Source organism: Galeopterus variegatus, unplaced genomic scaffold, assembly GCF_000696425.1.
Source record: "Galeopterus variegatus unplaced genomic scaffold, G_variegatus-3.0.2 Scaffold1899, whole genome shotgun sequence".
Lineage (NCBI taxonomy): Eukaryota > Metazoa > Chordata > Mammalia > Dermoptera > Cynocephalidae > Galeopterus > Galeopterus variegatus.
Window position 1 is genome coordinate 165,999 of NW_007728010.1, and position 18,271 is coordinate 184,269.

Genomic DNA, 18,271 nt, shown 5'->3' on the forward strand with positions numbered 1-18,271 from the left:
CATTCTTCAGGTGTCAGCTTAAATGTCACTTTGGCCAAGAGGAAGGACCCTGTGTCCTAGCCCCATGGTTTTCAACCACCCCCATCCCCACACAAATATTTCTGGAGACATTTCTGGTTGTCACACATGAAGGGACACTATTGGCAGCTAGTGGGTGGAGGCCAGGATCACTGCTAAACATCCTACAGTGCACAGACAGGGCCCCTCCCCCACCCCAAGAATTATCCAGCCCCAAGTATTAGTAGTGCTGGGGTTGAAAAACCCTGGCCTAGACTGTTTAAAGTAGATACTCAGCCCCGTTTCTTTCCTCCAATTCCTGTTTATTCTTTTATAATATTTACTGCAATTTGTAATTATCTGTAGTTATCTATTAATAGATCTAATAGATTTATCTATTTAAAAAAATCTTGTCTGTCCACCTCACCTGGAATGTAAGTCCAAGATGGTAGGGACCTTATATGTCTTGTTCACTGCTGTATGCCCAGCATCTGGTATACAGGAGGTGCCTAATAACTGTTTCTTATGAGTGAAGGAAGCTGTAATGAGGAGTTTCTGGGTGGTTTTTTGAATGTAGTTTTGATTCTCCATCTCCAGTTTATCCAGAGCTGCCTGATAATATGATTAACTCAGCATGGGATTTTGTTCCATTTCAATGAAAATAAAATTGGTATTAGTCCAATCAAATCCTGTTGTCTAGGAGATCATGTGAAATGGTGAATGACCTTTCTGGAAGCTTTCATAACATGTATATTAAAAATTTATCTAGGGCTGACCCCGTGGCTCACTCGGGACAGTGCGGCACTGGGAGCGCAGTGGCACTGGGGGCGCCGAGGCTGCAGGTTCGGATCCTATATAGGGATGGCCAGTGCGCTCACTGGCTGAGCACAGTGTGGGCGACACCAAGCCAAGGGTTGCAATCCCCTTACTGGTCACGAAAAAAAAAAAAGTTCATCTAAGTTCCCCATCGTGGAAAAATAACAAAGAAACAGACCATAAACTGAGCACCTAACTTATAAAATGTGTCCATTTTTATTTTGTTATTGTAAAGAGGTTTATCTCAACCGGATTGTAACAAAATTACCACAGCTTATTCCAAAAGAAAATTTTAATACAAGAGAGCTTAGAAAATTAAACACATTTGTTTAAAAATCCTATCGTGTAAACCTTAACGCAAGACGGTAGTTAATACTACATGTTTGAGCGTATCTGCGACCTCTAGGCCTTGTTTACAGACAGACTACCTCAGACTCTAGGTCCGTGGCCTTCTGACCCCCTGGCAGCCGGCTCACTGGGACCAACCATGGGAAACTCTGGCCAGGAGCCTCAAAGCTGGGATTCCATCACTCCCGCATTCAAAAGACTCACTCCAAGAAGTCTGTGTGGATGAGTTTAGTAAAGCGACCTACCTAAGGGCTGCAGAGGTAAAGACATTCTTTCTAGAATGAATCCTAGATCATAAAAATCCTAATTAATTGGCTCCCTCCCCACTCCTGGAAATTCATGGTCTCTGGGCTCATCCCTTGTGTGCTTAGTGACTCTGGCTGCAGATGTGCTGTCTGCCATTGTGTGTCCTCAGTCCTAATTCTTGCGAGGGCACGCCCTCTCTGCCCTATGCTGACGGTGAAAAGAATCCTCAACAGTGAACAAGCAGGCTTTCCCCTTGCAGATCACGAAGGCAGGAAACTGAGCAAGTTCAAGGTTCATTTAAATTAATTGAAGGGGAAGGTGGAGCTGAGGCGAGTCGGGTAGCGGTCTTCCAATGAGGATGGAAAAACATTTACGTACCAGTAAGAAATGAACCCCTGGACCTCAAAATACCAGTGAATCTAGCATCTACTAGTGGAATGTTTATCCATGTTACTGGCTCAACCATCTTTTATTTAGAAAAACCAGATTTTTATTTCATGTCCCTAAAAACTTTGGGGGTAGGGAAGCCCATTCAAGTTGGTCGTTCAAATTTAGGGACAAAAAGTAAGGGCTCCATGACAGAATTTAGAGCTGCCAAAAGCAGGCCCATGACATGGCGGAGGCTCACGGCTAAAGAGAAACATTAGAGGGGAACTGCGCAGGTGCGTTAGTAACTGGGATCTGGGTGGTTTGGGGCCAGGACACCTTCCGTGCTCCACCTTCGTTCTTATCGATCCAGTAGCAGTTCTGTTTTAGAAACATAGTCAAGACTGTGGGTTACCAAAACATTAAAATGAACTTTTTGGCACAGAAATGCTAGATAAAATATACAGTGCTACAATTGTGCAAAATTAGCACAGACGCCAATCTGAACAGCAAATATTTAACATTAGCTTTAATGAAATAATGCACAATATTTTGAAAATTGTTCGTGACAATAGACCTTGCTCATAAGCAGGCGCCTGCTTCTGGAAACAGCCCGTGTCTGCTGAGTCACAGCCTCCAGGCTGGGGAAAAGGCCCGGAGTGCGCGGTATCGTCAGGAGTGAAACACCGAGGAAAACTCAAGACAGTTATTGCCTTTGGGGTTGCAACCTGGCTGTAAGCCACGCCCCTTCTGGGAGGCCTCCTGGCCAGTAGGAGTGGGGTGGGCGGGGGGGAGGGGGGACCCTTGGCAGGTCCTAGGAGTTGCACATCCAGCCCTTTGCCATCTGTTACAGGCCAAGCCCAGAAGATGCTTCTGGAGTGGAGAGCCACACCTGAACAGAGGCTGGTGCTTGCACTGAGGAGCCAGGCTGAGGAAGGAAGGACTCTGGAGATGGTTGGGGGACAAAGAACAGTGCCAGGACCTCCAGGTGAGGGGCCAGAGGGTGTCTGGGCTGCACACAGTGAGCTGCACCCCTGGTGGGAAAAGAGACAGTCACCAGCTTGCCTGGGCTGCAGAGCCCTGGTTCAGGGTGGCAGGAGCTAAGCCTCCTGCAGAAGGCAGCGCTGCGTCTGATGAACTGGGCAGGCCGGCAGGTCTTCGTTCCTGTTCCCTGACTCTGGGCCGAAAGCCTGAGGAGTAATTACTGGGCCTCCTGTGCCTGTTGCCTGTTGGTACAGCTGCGTTATCAACTGATGATGTAAACGGCTTTCAATTGCCTCGAAATTTTAAAAGCACCCACACAACCTGCCGCTGCTTTAAAATTTCAAAGAACTCATGTTCATAAGCTCCACACGTGAAGCAGAGCCAAGTGCTGCAGTCAGATCTCATCCCCATCCCTCCCCTCGGGGCGCGTGCCTCCTGCCGGATCTCAAAGACCGTCTCCTCTTCTAACTCCATCTGTTGATCCCTTTGCTGACCAGGAAGCCCTTGGATGTGCCTGGTTACTGGCTAAGTGGCCACCACCATGGGCTGTACCAGCCTCTTCTGTGAAAGTCTTCTCCTCCTCCAGGACCTGACTGTACAGAAATGCTGGTAGTTTAACCCACAGCTCTGCTTTCTGTGATTCCTTGTCAGTAACATGAGCAGCCTGTGCCCGGGAATGAGATTCGAAGGAGCTGGAACCAGCTGTGTCCAGCTGAAATTTCAGACTGAGTCCAGAAGAGCCGGCTGGGACTGTTCTCTCCCAAGTCAGGAATCACTTCTGGGCTAGGGTCACAGCAGCCTTTCACCTCCCTTCCTGGACGCTTTAGTTCTCTCTTTTAAGGAGAGCCATCTCTGCCCAGGCCTACCTTTCCTGAGTGTTTCATCTGGGGGAAAAGGAAAAAAAAGAAAGGAGATGGTAGCAGGGACCAAACCTGATGCTGTGCAGTGGGTTCTTGCTACAGCAGACCATGAAGATACAGTTTTTCTTAGATGAAAGGACCCAGAGTGGATTCTGCCTCGCAGTAGAGGTGGGACTAGATGCCCAGGCCCCTCTGGTTTCTCTGAATGGGGAGGGCTTCCTCTGTCCGATGCCAACTTTGGAGACCCCAAAGAATCTTACTGGATCGAGGAGACAAAGGTGAGCTTTGGCAGCTCCCTTCCGCAGGGATGTCTTTTCCACTGATGGGTCACGCGGGCTGGGCAGGTGGTTCAGCGGGAGGAAGACAGCAGGTCCTCAGAACTGGACCTGGGCTGAAGGGCAGTTGAGTCTATGTCCCCTGGGGTGGCATTTGGGAAGTCTGCCGCCTGTCTCTTTAGCCTGAAGTCCATCTCACCACACCAGAGAGCAGGACAGGAGGATTTTGAGCAGCTGCATGCACTAGATCATTGCAGAACATGCTACGTGATTCCAAAGTTAAGGCTACAGGGAGTGGCTGTAATGTCCCTGTCATGTGCACATCTGAGCTAAGAGGAGAGGGGATGGCCTGTACCTTGAAGATGAGTCCAGGGTTCCTACATGATCACAAAAGGGGGAGGCGGACTTTGTCTTGCTTTTTAAATAGCAGCTGGGCATATACATGTTTCTCAGGGCTTAGCAGCTATCTGGTGTAGCTCTGGGTACCTTTTTTTGCTTTTTAAACTATGTGCAGATGCATTTCAGGTCAGGTGCAGAAAAGGCCTGCACAGATGGGAAGCATCAGCCTGGGAGATTTGGGGTGGGGCGGGGGTGCGGATGTCTGAGATGGGAGGTTCCCTTCCTCTTCCGTACCAAATGCAAACAGAAGGATCAGGTGGTGTGGAGTCTTCTAGCTGGCACTGAAGCCCTACGTCAGGGAGGCAGGACTTGGGCAGCCTAAGCTTCCAGACAGGCCCTGGTTACTTAGTCCAGGAGACTCTAAGTCATCAGCCACAGCAGCCACCTTGGTGGACAAGGAGCAGACCCTATTGCCTTTCTAGGACCCAGATGTCTCTCAGGTCCTCTACCCCGTGCTCCCATGCATCAAGAACAGCAGGCCTGTCCTGCCTCACCTGGTCCAAGGGCCTCTCAGAAGGCATCCAGGCAGCCTCTGTTTCTCTGCAGGGCTGTGTGTAAATGGTCTCAGCTTTCCTTTACTTCCCTGAGAAGTCTCCTTCTGGCTACTAGAGGATCACACCGCATAAATCTTCCAGGTGGTTCTTTCCAGTCTTCCTGTAGCTAGGAAATGCGCCACGCTCATTTAGGTCATCCACCAAGTTTCAAGCCAGTGAACTGAAGCAGTTGCAGGATGAGTCGAGGTTTGCCCTCCAAACATCACCTTCCACCCTCAGTTCCCTATGACTCTACCTGCGTCGGTCAGAGAGGAACGCACAACCTTATTCTTACATGGTCTGGTTCATGACCTCCTATCTACTTTCTTAATATCTCCCCTAGAAAGTGTGAACTACTCCTAACTGCACTCAGCAGCAAAGGCAGCTACTGACCGGGTAGGAGACAATTCCGTGATCCTGGGGCTTAACGCCCACGACCCAGCTCCGGTCCTGCCAGGCCATGGCGGGCTCACTGCGGGAGGAACTTCAGGGGCAAGATAAGGCTGGGAGGAACAGGGGAATGAGTCTTGGGGGATGCACAGGGTTCTGCTCCCAACAAGAGTATTTTGGGGGACAGATGGTGCATGGCAAATGTGTGTCTCAGGGGACAACCACGATCTGTTCAGAGCAGATGCTGTGTCCAAGTTCACCGAGATAGAGCTGGGTCTGAAAAGCCAAGGGCTGACGGAACTTTCTTCTGTGGTTCCCAGAGCCAAGTCTCTCCAACGCAGGGTCACCAGGCTGATGCTGTGGGCTGGGCTGTGTGTCTGAGCCCCTCCAAGCCTGACAAGGTGCACACGGGCCTAGGTGACTTCAGGTTCCCTCCTGAAGCCAACCACGGGGAGCTGGAGGAACTTCTCCAAGAACCAAAGTTAACTACCAGCAGTGGCTCCTTCACAAGGCCATGGGGAAATGTCTCCCTGGAGCATGACGCCTCTAAGAGCCCAGGCAGCAATCCCGCTGGTGTCTAGTAACCACTGGTAGAGGGCAAAATGGAGGGGAACAAGACCCCCCATCTGTCCATAGGCTGTAACAGTCAATTACATTAAAGAGAAAAAATAAAAATAAAAGAGGCTAACAGTCACTCTAATTCCCACGCAGGAAAGAGTCAGGAGGTGGCTTGGGAAGGAGTCTCCTGACCACATGAAACCTCAGAGTTGTGCATCTCAACCAGGGGCTCACAGCCCGAGCAGGAGGAAGGAGAACAGGTGGCCTCTGCTGCCAAGGGCAGACCCTGGGAGAGCAGTGACCACACGTCCCAGTATTCAGGAGGAGCCGCCTTGCTCTGGGGATAATAACATGGTGGCTCTGAAACTGACCGGTTTAATTAGGGTGTCATGTTTCCAGTGGGGAAGGTGTGCTCTCTGGGGTTCACCGGGTGAAGAGGGTTATCACCCTAAGATGTATGGGCCAGCTGCCGTGGCCAGTTCGGAAACAGAGTAGCCGGGGTGGAGGCAGCTGGTGTGACATGTACAGCCTGCCTCTGGGGTTCCATTGAGGTCAGAGGTCACCGCTCTGGGGCTCCACGTTGCGCGTCTCCCTGGGCTGACTTCGGGACAGCTTGGGGAAGCGGGAAGCCACTTTGGGCCGGCTGTTCTTGTTTGGTGGTTCTCCGGAAGGGGTGATGTCCCTGTAAGACAGACCAGGGAGAGGATGGGATTAAGTCAGAGGTTCAAGTGCAAATGGTGATATGCCGAGCAAGGAGATGGGGAGGAGGTGGGCAGTTGTGAGTACAGCGGAGTGGCCCTCGTTACAGGGAACAGCTCTGCCTGGCAAGTGCAGCCTGGAGAAGTGGGAATTCATATTGCTGTGTAAGTTTTCCATCTTTTAAAAGCACAGCAAGGATCCAACCAAGCAAAGCTGTGTATCTGAGCTCGCTTGGGGCGCCACCGTCTGAACCCCATTTTAAGGCTACAAAAGAATGCGCCAGCCATGGCTTTCTCTTCCCCATTTTCCTTGATCTCCCAGCAAAGGCACATTTCAAAGCCAAAGAAGAGAGAATGCTTTGGAGAACACTGCATTTAAAGTCATAAGAGATGCGTGGCAAAGACATAGGGTACATTTCACTAGAAGTCCCTAACCTAAAAGAAGAATCAGGGTTATGCCAACACCCAATTATTAGGATGGCCATCGCAGCATTGTGTAAAAGGTCTCCAAATAGAAAACAACCTAAGAGTCCCAGGAGAGGGGGTTACTGATGCTGGTTATGAAGTATCTACACAACAGGACAGCATGCAGCCACTAGGTAAAGGTATACGTCTAGAACACAGGTTAAAACAAAGCAAGTAGGGCACAGCCCCGCCACGTACAGAAAAAATTGGAAGGATATGTTTGTTCATTTGTTCCATTAATATTTCAAGGACCCACATGAGCCGAGCCCTGTTCCAGGCGATGCGGACACAGAAGTGAACCACCAGAAACTCTCCCAGGCCCTGTGGAGCTCACAGGGTTAAGGACCATACATTATAATAAACACTCAGGTTACAAATGCAGCTGGGGCTTGCCTGAGAAGCGAGCCTGAAGGGAGTTGCTTGAAGGTGGCAGGAAGTGCCCCAGAGAAAGGCTTTGTAAAAGGGGCTGAGGGGACAGCATGGGTGAAGGCCAGGATGGTGGTGAGGGAGTCTGTCGGGCGGCATGGACTGAAGGGACAGTATAGGGGTTTTCAGGGGCCACTGCCACACTCTCAGAAGCCCGGGCTGCAGCTGTGAATGCAGAGATGGTGAGCAGAGGATGGACTGGGTCTTAGTTTCCTCTGCTGCTGTAACAAACTACCATATACTTCATGGCTTAAGACGACGTAAGTGTATTATTGTGACCCCATAGTTGCGGGGGTCACAAGTCCAAAATGGGTCTTATGGGGCTAAAGCCTATGTAGTGGAAGGGCTGGCTCCTCCTGTTTCCTTGCCGTTCCTGCTGTCCTTGGTTTGTGGCCCGTTCCTCCATCTGCAAAGCCAGCAGCACAGCATCTCTAAATCTGACTGATCCTTCTGCCTCCCTCTTACAAAGGATCCTGTGAGCCCACCTGGATAATCTCCCTACGTCAAGATCCTTAATCACATCGGCAAAGTCCCCTTTGCCAGGTAAGGTGACACTTTCACAGGTTCTGGGGATTAGGGTGTGGACATTTGGGGGCTGTTATTCTGTCTACTGCACGCTATTTGAATAGGAAGTAGGATCAAAATCACTGGCTAACTGAAGAATAATGATCTCTAAGTGGTGAGATTACAGATGTTAGAAAATATGAGAAATAAATTTTCTACAATAAATATCTCACTAGTACAAAATGCTTTAAAACAAAAAAACCTAAAAACCAACTCAAGATGAACACTCTTTCTTGTGTCCTGACCTCCTCCACGGGGTCAGGCTCCATGCTAGGTGCTTTCGGACGTGAGCCTGAGCCCCACTGGACTCTGTGAGGAAGACAGGGCCCCATCTAAAGGTGAGCATCTGCAGCTCAGGACCAAGGATGCCATCGAGTAAGTGGCAGATCAGGACCGTCCACTGCCAGCTGCCTCCAAGTCCAGTCTCACAAATCAGATGAGTTAAGGAATGACTCATTCATAAAGAAATCATCCCCCAGAGGAGTCCCTGTGGGGATTCTTGAAATAGCCCAATGTCTCAGGAGTGATTCTGTTTATGATGATCTGATTTGCACACACCTGTTCAGGGGTGTGGACACAGTGAGATGCCACTCGCTTTGAGTTTGGGATGACACCTTGAGAAGATAATAAAATGAAGAATCCCTTTAATTATTACTCCTCCTTGAGGTCAATTGTGCTTTGCCTACTGTGCACAGAGGGAAAAGAAACACTTGCCCTTGAACAAAGCCAGAGCCGCTCCAAATCATTTCTGAAGCCAGTCCAGGCTGGTTTTCTGCACATTCCTTCTTTAGAATGGCATTTGGCTGCAGACCCAAAGCAAACATGTCCCTCTTTTCCTTCAAAAGACCTGCATTACCAATGCCTCTTTATCCCTGAACACCCGAGAGGACAGGGGGAAGATGCTGGGAGGAGATAGCTGCTCGCCCCGGAAGGGGGGCTGATTCTTAGAAACACACAGGTGGGCTTGGGTGGAAATGTCACTTTAAACCAATGCCCTGACACCCCTCATACCATTCAGGATCCAGGGTCCAACCAGCCACTCCTCAGCCTAAAGCTGCTACCACCGTGACGCACAAGGTGGGGACAAGCCCTGCCAGCAATGACTGGAGCCTCTGGGGGCCTGGAGGTAACTGGCTCTGGGAGGGCCTGGGGGAAGCCAGAACCTTGCAGGCATGATGGGCAGGGCACAGTTGGCAGGGCCAGGACAGGGCTCTGAGCTGGTGTGCCTATGTCCTGGCCCTGCTGTCTTTGAGCCTCAGTTTCCTCATCTATCAAGTGGGTATGATGACCCTATGCATCTCACAGGGCAGTGGTAAGGATTCAAGAGCTAAACCCATGGAAAGCCACCAAGTAGCTGTGCTTCCTCAGGCAAGTGCCTGGTCCTCTCTGAGCGTTGGTGTCTGGGATATAATAAAGATAGGGCGGTTTTGAGTATCATATGGACAAAGTGCCTAGAATAATGCCTGGCCAGGGGAAACCCACTCAGGAATGTAAACTGTGTCTCTAGCCAGCATGCTGGGCACTGAGGGGTACAGTGATGAATATGGGTTTGAAGAGCCACAGTGTCATCGGGGAGTAGGAAGTGTAAACCCTGGAGATCATTTTGGTGGAGCATTGTGGGTGTCTCCATTGGGGGAAACAGGGTGTTCTGAGCAGGGCACAGACTTGGTCATTGGGGTAGTCGGGGAGGGCTTCCTGGAAGAGGAAGGGCTGTGAAGGATGTGCAGGAGGGTGTGCTGTGAGATGTGGAGGGGCCCATCATGGAAGGTGTGGGTTTCAGTCAGGCAGACCTGCCCAGCTGCCGCACTTTTCTGGGAGGCAGGCTCACCCTCAGGGGCATGCACTGAGAAGCCATGGGAGTTACATCTGTCACTGCCTATGCCGGGCACTGGTGACTCCTGGTGAGGGTCGGCTGCTGTGGTCAAGGGCAGGACTGTGAGCATGTGGTACGTGGGGAAGTGACAACTGGCAGAGCCCCATTTCAGAACGATCACTCCCGTGGGGTCGGGGTGTGAGGAGGACACAGCAGGTGGAGCCAGGGCAGAGGCCACTGCAAGAATTTCCATAAACACATGCTGAGAGGAGTGGTCAGGCCCCTGGAGGATGAGCTTGGTTTGGGCCAAGTGGCTGGACAGCATCTGTGGGAGGCCCAGCTGCAGCAAGTGGCTTCAGGGAGTATGGAGTGGTGAATGGGTGCAGGTGGCCAGAGCCCCAGGTCTGGGACCTGCTGAGAGTGCTGAGCTTAAGCCAAGTGAGTTGGAGTTGAACCACTTGAAACCACCACTTTTGCAGGTTGAGAACAGTCTAACATTGGCAGTGTCACATGGCTGAACAGTGGTGTCTGAAGGCTCGGGGGGGTGGGATTGGCAGTGTGTGAAGGCTGGGGGGGGTGGAGGAAGAGGCAGGGCCTGCTCTCAATGGGCGGGAGCCCCCGTGTGCTCGCCGGGGTCCCTTCCCTCCAGGGCAGTGCTGAGGCCAATGCCACATTTGCTGCAGGACAAATGTCCACCAGCAGAGCCAGGGCTGTGCTCAGTTTCCAGGGAAGTGGGAAGGCCTCACATTTACAGTGACAGCCTTAAATAAGGACCATTGATTTTTTTCTTTAACCAAGGCTCCCTCCAGCCCCTGCCGCAGACTCCACCTCCTGATGCCAATGCGATTCTGTGTGCCCAGAATGCGGTGCTCATTCCTCCCCGCCCTTGGTAGCGGCCACTTTGTGCACAGGTGAGGCTCAGAGAGCGACAGCACTGTTCCTTAGTCAGCTCCATCAACAGAAATCAGGCCACATGGAAACACACTGTCTCTTCTCTGGCATGTCTGTGTTTTATAACAAAGTAGTTTGCTGCTCTGGAGCCTCGGCAAGAGAGAAGCCAGTGAGCAAGTGAAATGACATTCCTGCTCCTCGGCACTGATGCTGTCATGCATGGGCTGTGTCTGCTCCCATGTTGCAGATAAGGGAGGCTGGGTGGCAGGAGATGCCCTACCTGAGCCATAAGAATGGATTTCCGAAGGCCTTAACTCTGTATTCTGAGGGAGAAAACTTGAGTTCCTGCAGTCAGACATCACAGGACCTTGGAGGGAGATGCACACCCTCCCAAGACTCAGTGTTCTGATCTGTGAAATGGAGATAACAACTAACCTTCCTACCACACATGCATCATTCAACACGTACTTATGGAACTGGCTACGATTAGAAACAGATTTGTCTCTTTCAACATCCAGAAATAACTGAAACAAGAATGTTAAGAGGCATGGGCAGAACCTGGCAAGCAAAATATTAAAAACTTTTACTGGTATTTTTTTTTTTTTTTGTCTTTTTGTCTTTTTTCCGTGTCCAGCAACGGATCGCAACCCTCAGTATTGCCCCCGTACCGGACCTGGGACCGGCAACGGGATTGCAAACCTCGGCGTTGCTCCCGCGCCTCGCTCAGCCAGTGAGCGGGAACCGGTCTGTATGTGGGATCCGAACCCTCGGGTGCACAGCCATTTTGAAAAAGCACCTTTCTGGGCCGGCCCGGTGGCGCACTGGATAGTGCGCCGCTTGGGAAGCGCGGCGGCGCTCCCGTCCGAGGGTTCGGATCCCTTGCAATCCGTTGCCGGACACGGAAAAAAGACAAAAAAAAAAAAAAAAAAAGAAACTTTTACTGGTAGAAGCACCTCGTATAGCAAGGGAACTGGGCAGAGGCTTTTATAAAGATTTTACAAACTCCAAAAATACAAACTCCCCAAACCTCCTCTTCCTCCTTTTCCCGACATTCTCTGTATTTTTAAAATAAACATTGTTATGTGTATTTAAGGTATACAACACGATGTCATAAAGTACCTGTTACAGTAAAATGGTGACTGCCGTGGCACCGTGGCACAGATCGACACCTCCCTCTTCTCACACAGTTGCCCATTTTCCCCAGGGGCAACAGCAGCTGTAATCTATACTTTTAGCAAAACTTCCTAGTCTTTCTGGAACAAGATCAGCATCTGGGCTTTGCAGAGTAGGCTGCCTAGTCCTAATACATCAGAGGGTGGTCTCTTGTCTTAGCAGGGGCCCTAAAAAGCTACAGAGACGGGTGTTTAGCTGGGATGGTTACAGACAGCCTGAGGACGTAAAAGTCAGCAAGCAAACAGATAGGTGTCCCGGCCCTAAGATATGTCAGCTAACGAGGGTGGGAAAATCATAGGCATCCTGTAATGAATGACAGAGAATAACCTCTGTGAGATTGTTATGGTTTCCCCTTAGCTGGGGCCAGACCCTGCAGCAGGCTCTGGGGAAAGAACGCTCAGTTTCTACATTCAAGTTGTTCAGACCAGGGTGGGGGGTGTGAATGACCAGACCAAATCCACACAGGACACTGGAGTGGGATGAGGGCTGCTCAGAGCTCTGGAGGATGAGGAAGGCTGAGCAGAGCACAGAGGGAAGGAAAGCGCATTCCAGGCAGAACAGCTGGGAAACAGCCCAGGGCAGAGGGACGGTCTGGGGCAGGCTGACAAGCAGACATGGAGGGGCCAGGGCTTTGAGATGTGTGCACGAGATCATGTGGACGTTCGAGGTCTGTGCGTTCTAACTCAGCCACTTTCTGAGGTCAGCCCCCTCAGCCAGGGGTGACAGATGACCACCTGTTCAGAGGCAACAAAACTCAACATCTTTCTGGCTCTGGGACTGGTCTCCCCTCATCAGACCTACTCCATGGGCCAGTAATGTTACCAACCATATTAGGGTGCTAAATTTGCTAACTGAGGACACCACACAAAGCCAACTGCCATCTATTTTCCCTGTCACTGGTATTAACATCACGATGATAAAGGACACAAGGTCAGAATGAATGCCACTTCTTGAGGTTTAATGTGCTCAGGTCTAGGAAGCCCCTATGACGTCGACACACTTTTTCTCACTGGGAGAACACTCTCTCTGGGCCAGCAGCCAAGCACAAACCAGACTTTCAGAGTCATGGTCTAGGTGACCTTGAAACGCCTCTGGGGCCCAGGGTCAGTGATGAGAAGGGGCCACTCTGAGGGTACGACTCTCAGAATCACAGCATATTTATCTTGGGAAGTGACCACCACTGGGGCCCAGGGTCACCCTGCCAGAGCTGGGATTAGAACCTGAGAGATGCTTCCCAGACTCTGTCTTTATCATCTTGTGCTTTCCACGTTTCCCCCCATATCTGCGGATCTCCTATATAAAAGCCAAGATTTTCTTTAAGTATCTTTTATTTTTAGGTCACCTTGGCCTATGCAAAAATATCCATAAGCATGGTTTTAATGCATATTAAAACTTTTAAAAAACTTTTCTTATGAATCACCACTGCTTCATTTATCACTCTAAATACTGGCTAAATGTTCTCTTCTTCAAAAGGCACGTTCTTGGCAACACGAATGAATCTCGAAGATGAGAGAAGCCAGACTCCAAGGCTGCACCCCATGTGATTCCATTCATAGGACATTCTGGAAAAGCACGACTATAGGGACAGAGAACAGATCAGTGGCTATCAGGGGCCGACTACAGAGGGACACTAGGGAATCTGGGGGGCAAGGACAACGTTCAGTACCTTGGTGATAGTTACATGACTCCATGCATTTGTCAAAACTCATTGAACTCACAATAAAAAGGGCAAATTTTACCACATACAAGTTATACCTCAGTTTCAATAAACTTGACTTTAAAAAGGCAATATTTTAAAATCCCTACTTTTTCAGCATGAATGAGCACCTCTGATCCTATTTGGGTCTCAGGGGAAGACCCTGATAGAACTAGCCAGGGAGGGAAGCAGAGGGCCTGAGGTTCCTGGGAGGCAGTGACCCTTGTCCCCTTCTCTGGGTAGAAAGAAGAGGGGTCCTGGGGACAAAGTCATGGACTACTCCCAGCTCTATCGTTCACCAGCTGTGCTCCCTTGGGCAAGTCACGATGCTCTCTGGGACTCAGATGCCTCACCTGTAAAAGTGGATCAGAGTAAAACTACTGAACTGTGTGTGCAGTTGTGAAATGCAAGTTCACATAAGTGAGTGAAATGTATGATATGTGAACTGCATCTCAATATAGCTGTTTTTAAAAAATGGAGCGAGGAAAAAAAAAAAAGGATTCACAGTCTGTGCCCTGGCAGGTTTCTGTCACAAAGTAAAGGATGATGTTTAATGCTAGGACAGAGCAGGGCCACATCAGGGGTGCTGTTGAGTGACTGTCCCTCCTTTCACCTGCTTCTGAACTTGGCTGTGGCCACCTCCAGTGTGGCTCACTCCTCCTCTGAGAAAGCTGTTCCCAGGTCATAACAAAGTCCCATCTCTCAGATCTGGTACAGTGGAGCCAATCCTGGGTTACATTCAGGGATGGTCTTGGAAACCCAATTCAAACCAATGGGCAGGCAACACAGGGAGGAAATGATGCAGAGGCTTCCTTCCCCAAACCCCCGAGATGCCAGCCCTCCTGGGTTGCAGGGATGTCACTTCCCATGGCTGATAACCCCACACAGGCTCTCAGCTGGAAGGCAGTTGGAGAAAGCAGCTCCTCGGAACTGAGAGTTGCCCTGGAGACAGCCCTCCTCCCCTCTCCTGCTGGGTGAGGGACTCGAGCTGAGGCAATGAGCCCCATCGGGCTATGAGCATTTCTGACACGCTGGCTGGACATTCATTTCAGAAACTCACTCCATCTCTCCTTGATCTCCGACCCCCCCACTGGCAACCATCAAGGCACCAAGGGCAACTTCTTTTTAACAAGCCTCTGCAGTGCATCGCATGGCACCCTGTCTCCCGCATGTAGGTGAAATTGATCCAATAGTCTCAGCCACTCATCAGTGAAAACAGACACTGGGAGAGATCTGCTTTTCATTTCATTTATGAACTGCAACTGGAGAGCCAGTCAATATTCCATTTGCTAGGAGCTGCCTTCCGTAGCTTGGAGGATGGCCAGGCAGGGGCCAAGCCTGCTGCTGGGCTGAGGCTCTGGAACACAGCAGGATCAAGCTATGTGCTGCCGAAGACATGGCCACTGTCCTTCAGGCCCCAGCTCCTGATGGAGCCATGTGTTTGCAGCTGGAAAAACAGTACCTCCAGGATGTGGAAGCTGGAGAGGTGTTGTCCTCCCCACATCCCTCGGATGTGTGGCTTGGGAAGGAGAGGCATGGAGCTACCTTCTGCCTCAGGTGGTTGTGAGCAAGAGAGAAGATGTTGGTGGAGGTGTGCCAGGCTAAACAGCCTTTGAATTTGCTCCTATGCAAGACCTGGGTCTCAGGACTACAGTTGTCCCTCGGTATCCCTGGGGGATTAGTGCCAAGAACCACTGCAGATGCCCAAATCCTAAGATACTCAACTCCCTGATGTAAAAGGGTGTAGTATTTGCATATAACCTACTCACATCCTCCCATATACTTTAGTTTCTAGATTACTCATAATACCTAATATAATGTAAATAGTTGTACTGTAGTTTTTTATTTGTATTGTTTTTTCTTGTACTGTTACTTTTAATTGTTTTTTGGTGGTAATATTTTCAATCCTGTTGGTTGAATCCTAGATGGAGAACATGCAGATATGGATGACTGACTGTAGGTGACAGCGGCCCCGTGGGATCCAGCTCTACCCATGAGCTCCTTATTCTGCTAACACCTGCAAAGGTTGCTTGCTGTTTCCTGCCTATTGGTTTGAACTGGGTCTCCAAGAGTTTCACCATCCATGTGTGACTCAGAAATGGCTCTGGCAGGACTGGGTCCAGTTTTTCTTTGGATCCCCACAGTTGCTAACCCCCAAAGAGACTCAATTTAATTATTTTGGATGGATTGAAGAAGGCCACTGCTTGTCAAGTCTTGGACTAAAAAACTATGCAAATTCTCGTATCATCTTTCTATCAGCTATATTAATCCGTTCTGTTACTTGTAACAGAAATACCAGAAACTGGGTAATTTGTAAAGAAACAATATTTATTGCTTACAGTTTGGAGGCTGGGAAGTCCAAAGTCTGGGGAAAACTTATAGTGAGGACCTTCTTTGGTGGTGACTTCAGCGATGCAGGCTATCACATTGTGAGAAAGGCAGAAGCAAGAGAGAGAGCTTCTCGTGTGCTCTCCTTTCAAAGCCACCAGAACCACACCCATGAGCATTAAACCATCAATAGACTAATCCATTTACTAGAGCATGGTCCTCACAATCTAATCACCTCTTCAAGGATCCTCCTTTCAATTACCATAATAGGATTCCCACCCTCAGCAGTTACAGTGGGGATTAAGCATCAATAAGTTTGGAGGGACATTCAATCCAGAGCACCAGCCTTGTGAAAGGGTGCTGTGATTACCATCCCAATCTTATAGGGGTGGAAATTAAAGCAGAGAGGGTCAGCGCCACAGCTACCGAAGAGCAGAGGCTGATCTTGAATGTGCAGTTTGGGCCCAGAGTCCACGACTAGACAACACAGAGCTAAGCCCAGCCCTTAGGACCTTACAGTGAGGCGGGGCCACAAGTTACAGAATAAGACACAGCATGTGGTCCCATTTTTATTAAAAATAAAACCTCATGTGAAGAAAGTGTGTACTTGCACATATGTGCACCAAAATGCAGAGACGGGAAGGATGGCGGGGAGTGGTAATATTCACGTTCTGTTCGGCATGCTCACAGTGTTCAAATTTTTTCAACCAAAATTTATCCATGCATTGCTCATTTAGTAAAAAACACAGTAAAGAACAAAACAGCCTGCAAAAGAGCTCCCGAGCTACTGCTTAGAGATCCCGAGGGAGCAGTTCTGGGCTCCTTTCTCCTGGGCTGTGACGGCAGGTGTGCGCCAGCTTTGCCTGGGTTAAGCCCGCTAGAGCTCGTCTGAGTCAGTCTGCACCATGCCCTGCAGGTTGAACAGCTGATCTGGTTTTCAGCAATTAGAACTGCTTACATATAACCAGTTCAACTTATTACCTTTTCACCCAAGCTCTTCTGATTTTGCCTTCCTCTGCGAGCCTTGTGGATAGCCCCAGGCAGCAGTGGTCTCAGATTCACCCTCCACATTCCCAAGTCCCCATCCTCCATCACTGCCACTGGAAATAATGCAGTTCTGCACTAAAGATTCCAAAAAATCCAGGAAAGACCCCAGGAAGTAAGTCAGAAGACATCCACCACCTCCCCTGCCTGTAAATGCCAGGCCAAGCCTGAGCTACAGTGGTTCTGAGAGAAGAGAGCAAAGGCAGCTTAAGTTACCACCTCTAATTATATTTACTTAGCTCCTAAAAACACAAAGCTGATCATATCACTGCCCCTCATTACAACCTTTCAGGGGCTGCCTGCTGCACTTGGAATAAATGCACATTCTTACAGCCCTGTAGACAAGGCCATGTGCAACCAGCTCAGCCGCCCCACCCGTCTCCTGCCCTCACCATCCACGCTTCGTGAACTGGGGCCACCTCCCAGGCTCTGCCACCTGCTGAGCTCTCTCCCATCACACGGCAGGCCTCACACTTGGTGGTCCCTCCACCAGGAAGCTTCTTCCATAGCTAGATCCTCGCTCATCTTGAATTCACTTCTTAGCTTAGAGGCCACCTCATTGGAGAGACTGTCCCCAACCAGTGCTCCATCTAAAACTGTGCTCTACCCTTTTAACTATGGCACACATCTCCCGCTGCATCACGTGATCTGTTTGCCTTTTGGTTTTTTGGTCTCCCCCATGAGACTCCACGAGGGCAGCAGCTCAGCTGGCTGTGTGCCGGTGCCTGGCCCATGGGAGGTGCGTGGTAAACCTTTGAGAAATGAATGGCTATCCGACTGTCTCTCTCAAGCAAGACTCCACATTGGAACCGTAGCTGCCGATGACGTCCTCACCCTTGCTGGGTAATGGGCACTGTCCTTGCTGCCTTGCATGTATCCACTCATTAAACCCTCACAAAAGCCAGGAGGGAGATCCTGTTACTGCCCCCTCTTTCAGATGGGAAAACTAAGGCATTGAGAAGATGACTGGCCAAGTTTTAAGAGCATCAAGGTGACAGCTGGGGTTTGGTGTTGATGGCCTGAACCCAAGGCCCTCCACTTTAACCACTGCACTCTCTTGCTTCAACCTGGGCTTGTTTCTCTTTCCACAAAGTGTGTACATAAAGTTTTATTGGAGCACAGCCATACCCAATCATTTCCATATTGTCTGTGGTTGATCTCACACTGCAAAAGCAGAGTGCAGTAGTGGCAACAGAGATTGGCTCAGAAAGGTGAAAATTTACTCTCCCAGCCCTGACTCACAGCGTCCTCTGCAGCAAGGGCTACTGTCATCAAGCACTTCCTCTGCGCTGGGCACAAGAGGGTCTCATTGAGTCCTCATTGCAGCTCCGTGAGGTTGGGTATAATAATCTCTATCTTTCAAATGAGGAGACTGAGGCTCAGAAACATCACAGACCTTGT

At 49.9% G+C, this 18,271-nt stretch overlaps 2 protein-coding genes across 2 annotated transcripts in view; both read right to left on the bottom strand.

The window, feature by feature from the left end:
• Nucleotides 1–1,006: 1,006 nt before the first annotated feature.
• On the bottom strand, nt 1,007–5,286 carry LOC103595954. The gene is given in 5 exon segments (XM_008579493.1): nt 1,007–2,825; nt 2,827–3,023; nt 3,310–3,469; nt 3,624–3,641; nt 5,218–5,286. Coding segments are annotated over 5 exon segments (1,011 nt in total). The 3' UTR covers nt 1,007–2,258.
• Nucleotides 2,936–18,271, bottom strand: part of LOC103595955 (sorting nexin-29-like) — a 100,658-nt gene continuing 85,322 nt past the window's right edge. Inside the window, exon 4 of the mRNA XM_008579494.1 lies at nt 2,936–6,454. Within this exon, the coding sequence (XP_008577716.1) occupies nt 6,325–6,454 (130 nt within the window). The 3' untranslated portion in view covers nt 2,936–6,324. The remainder of the gene's footprint in view (nt 6,455–18,271) is intronic.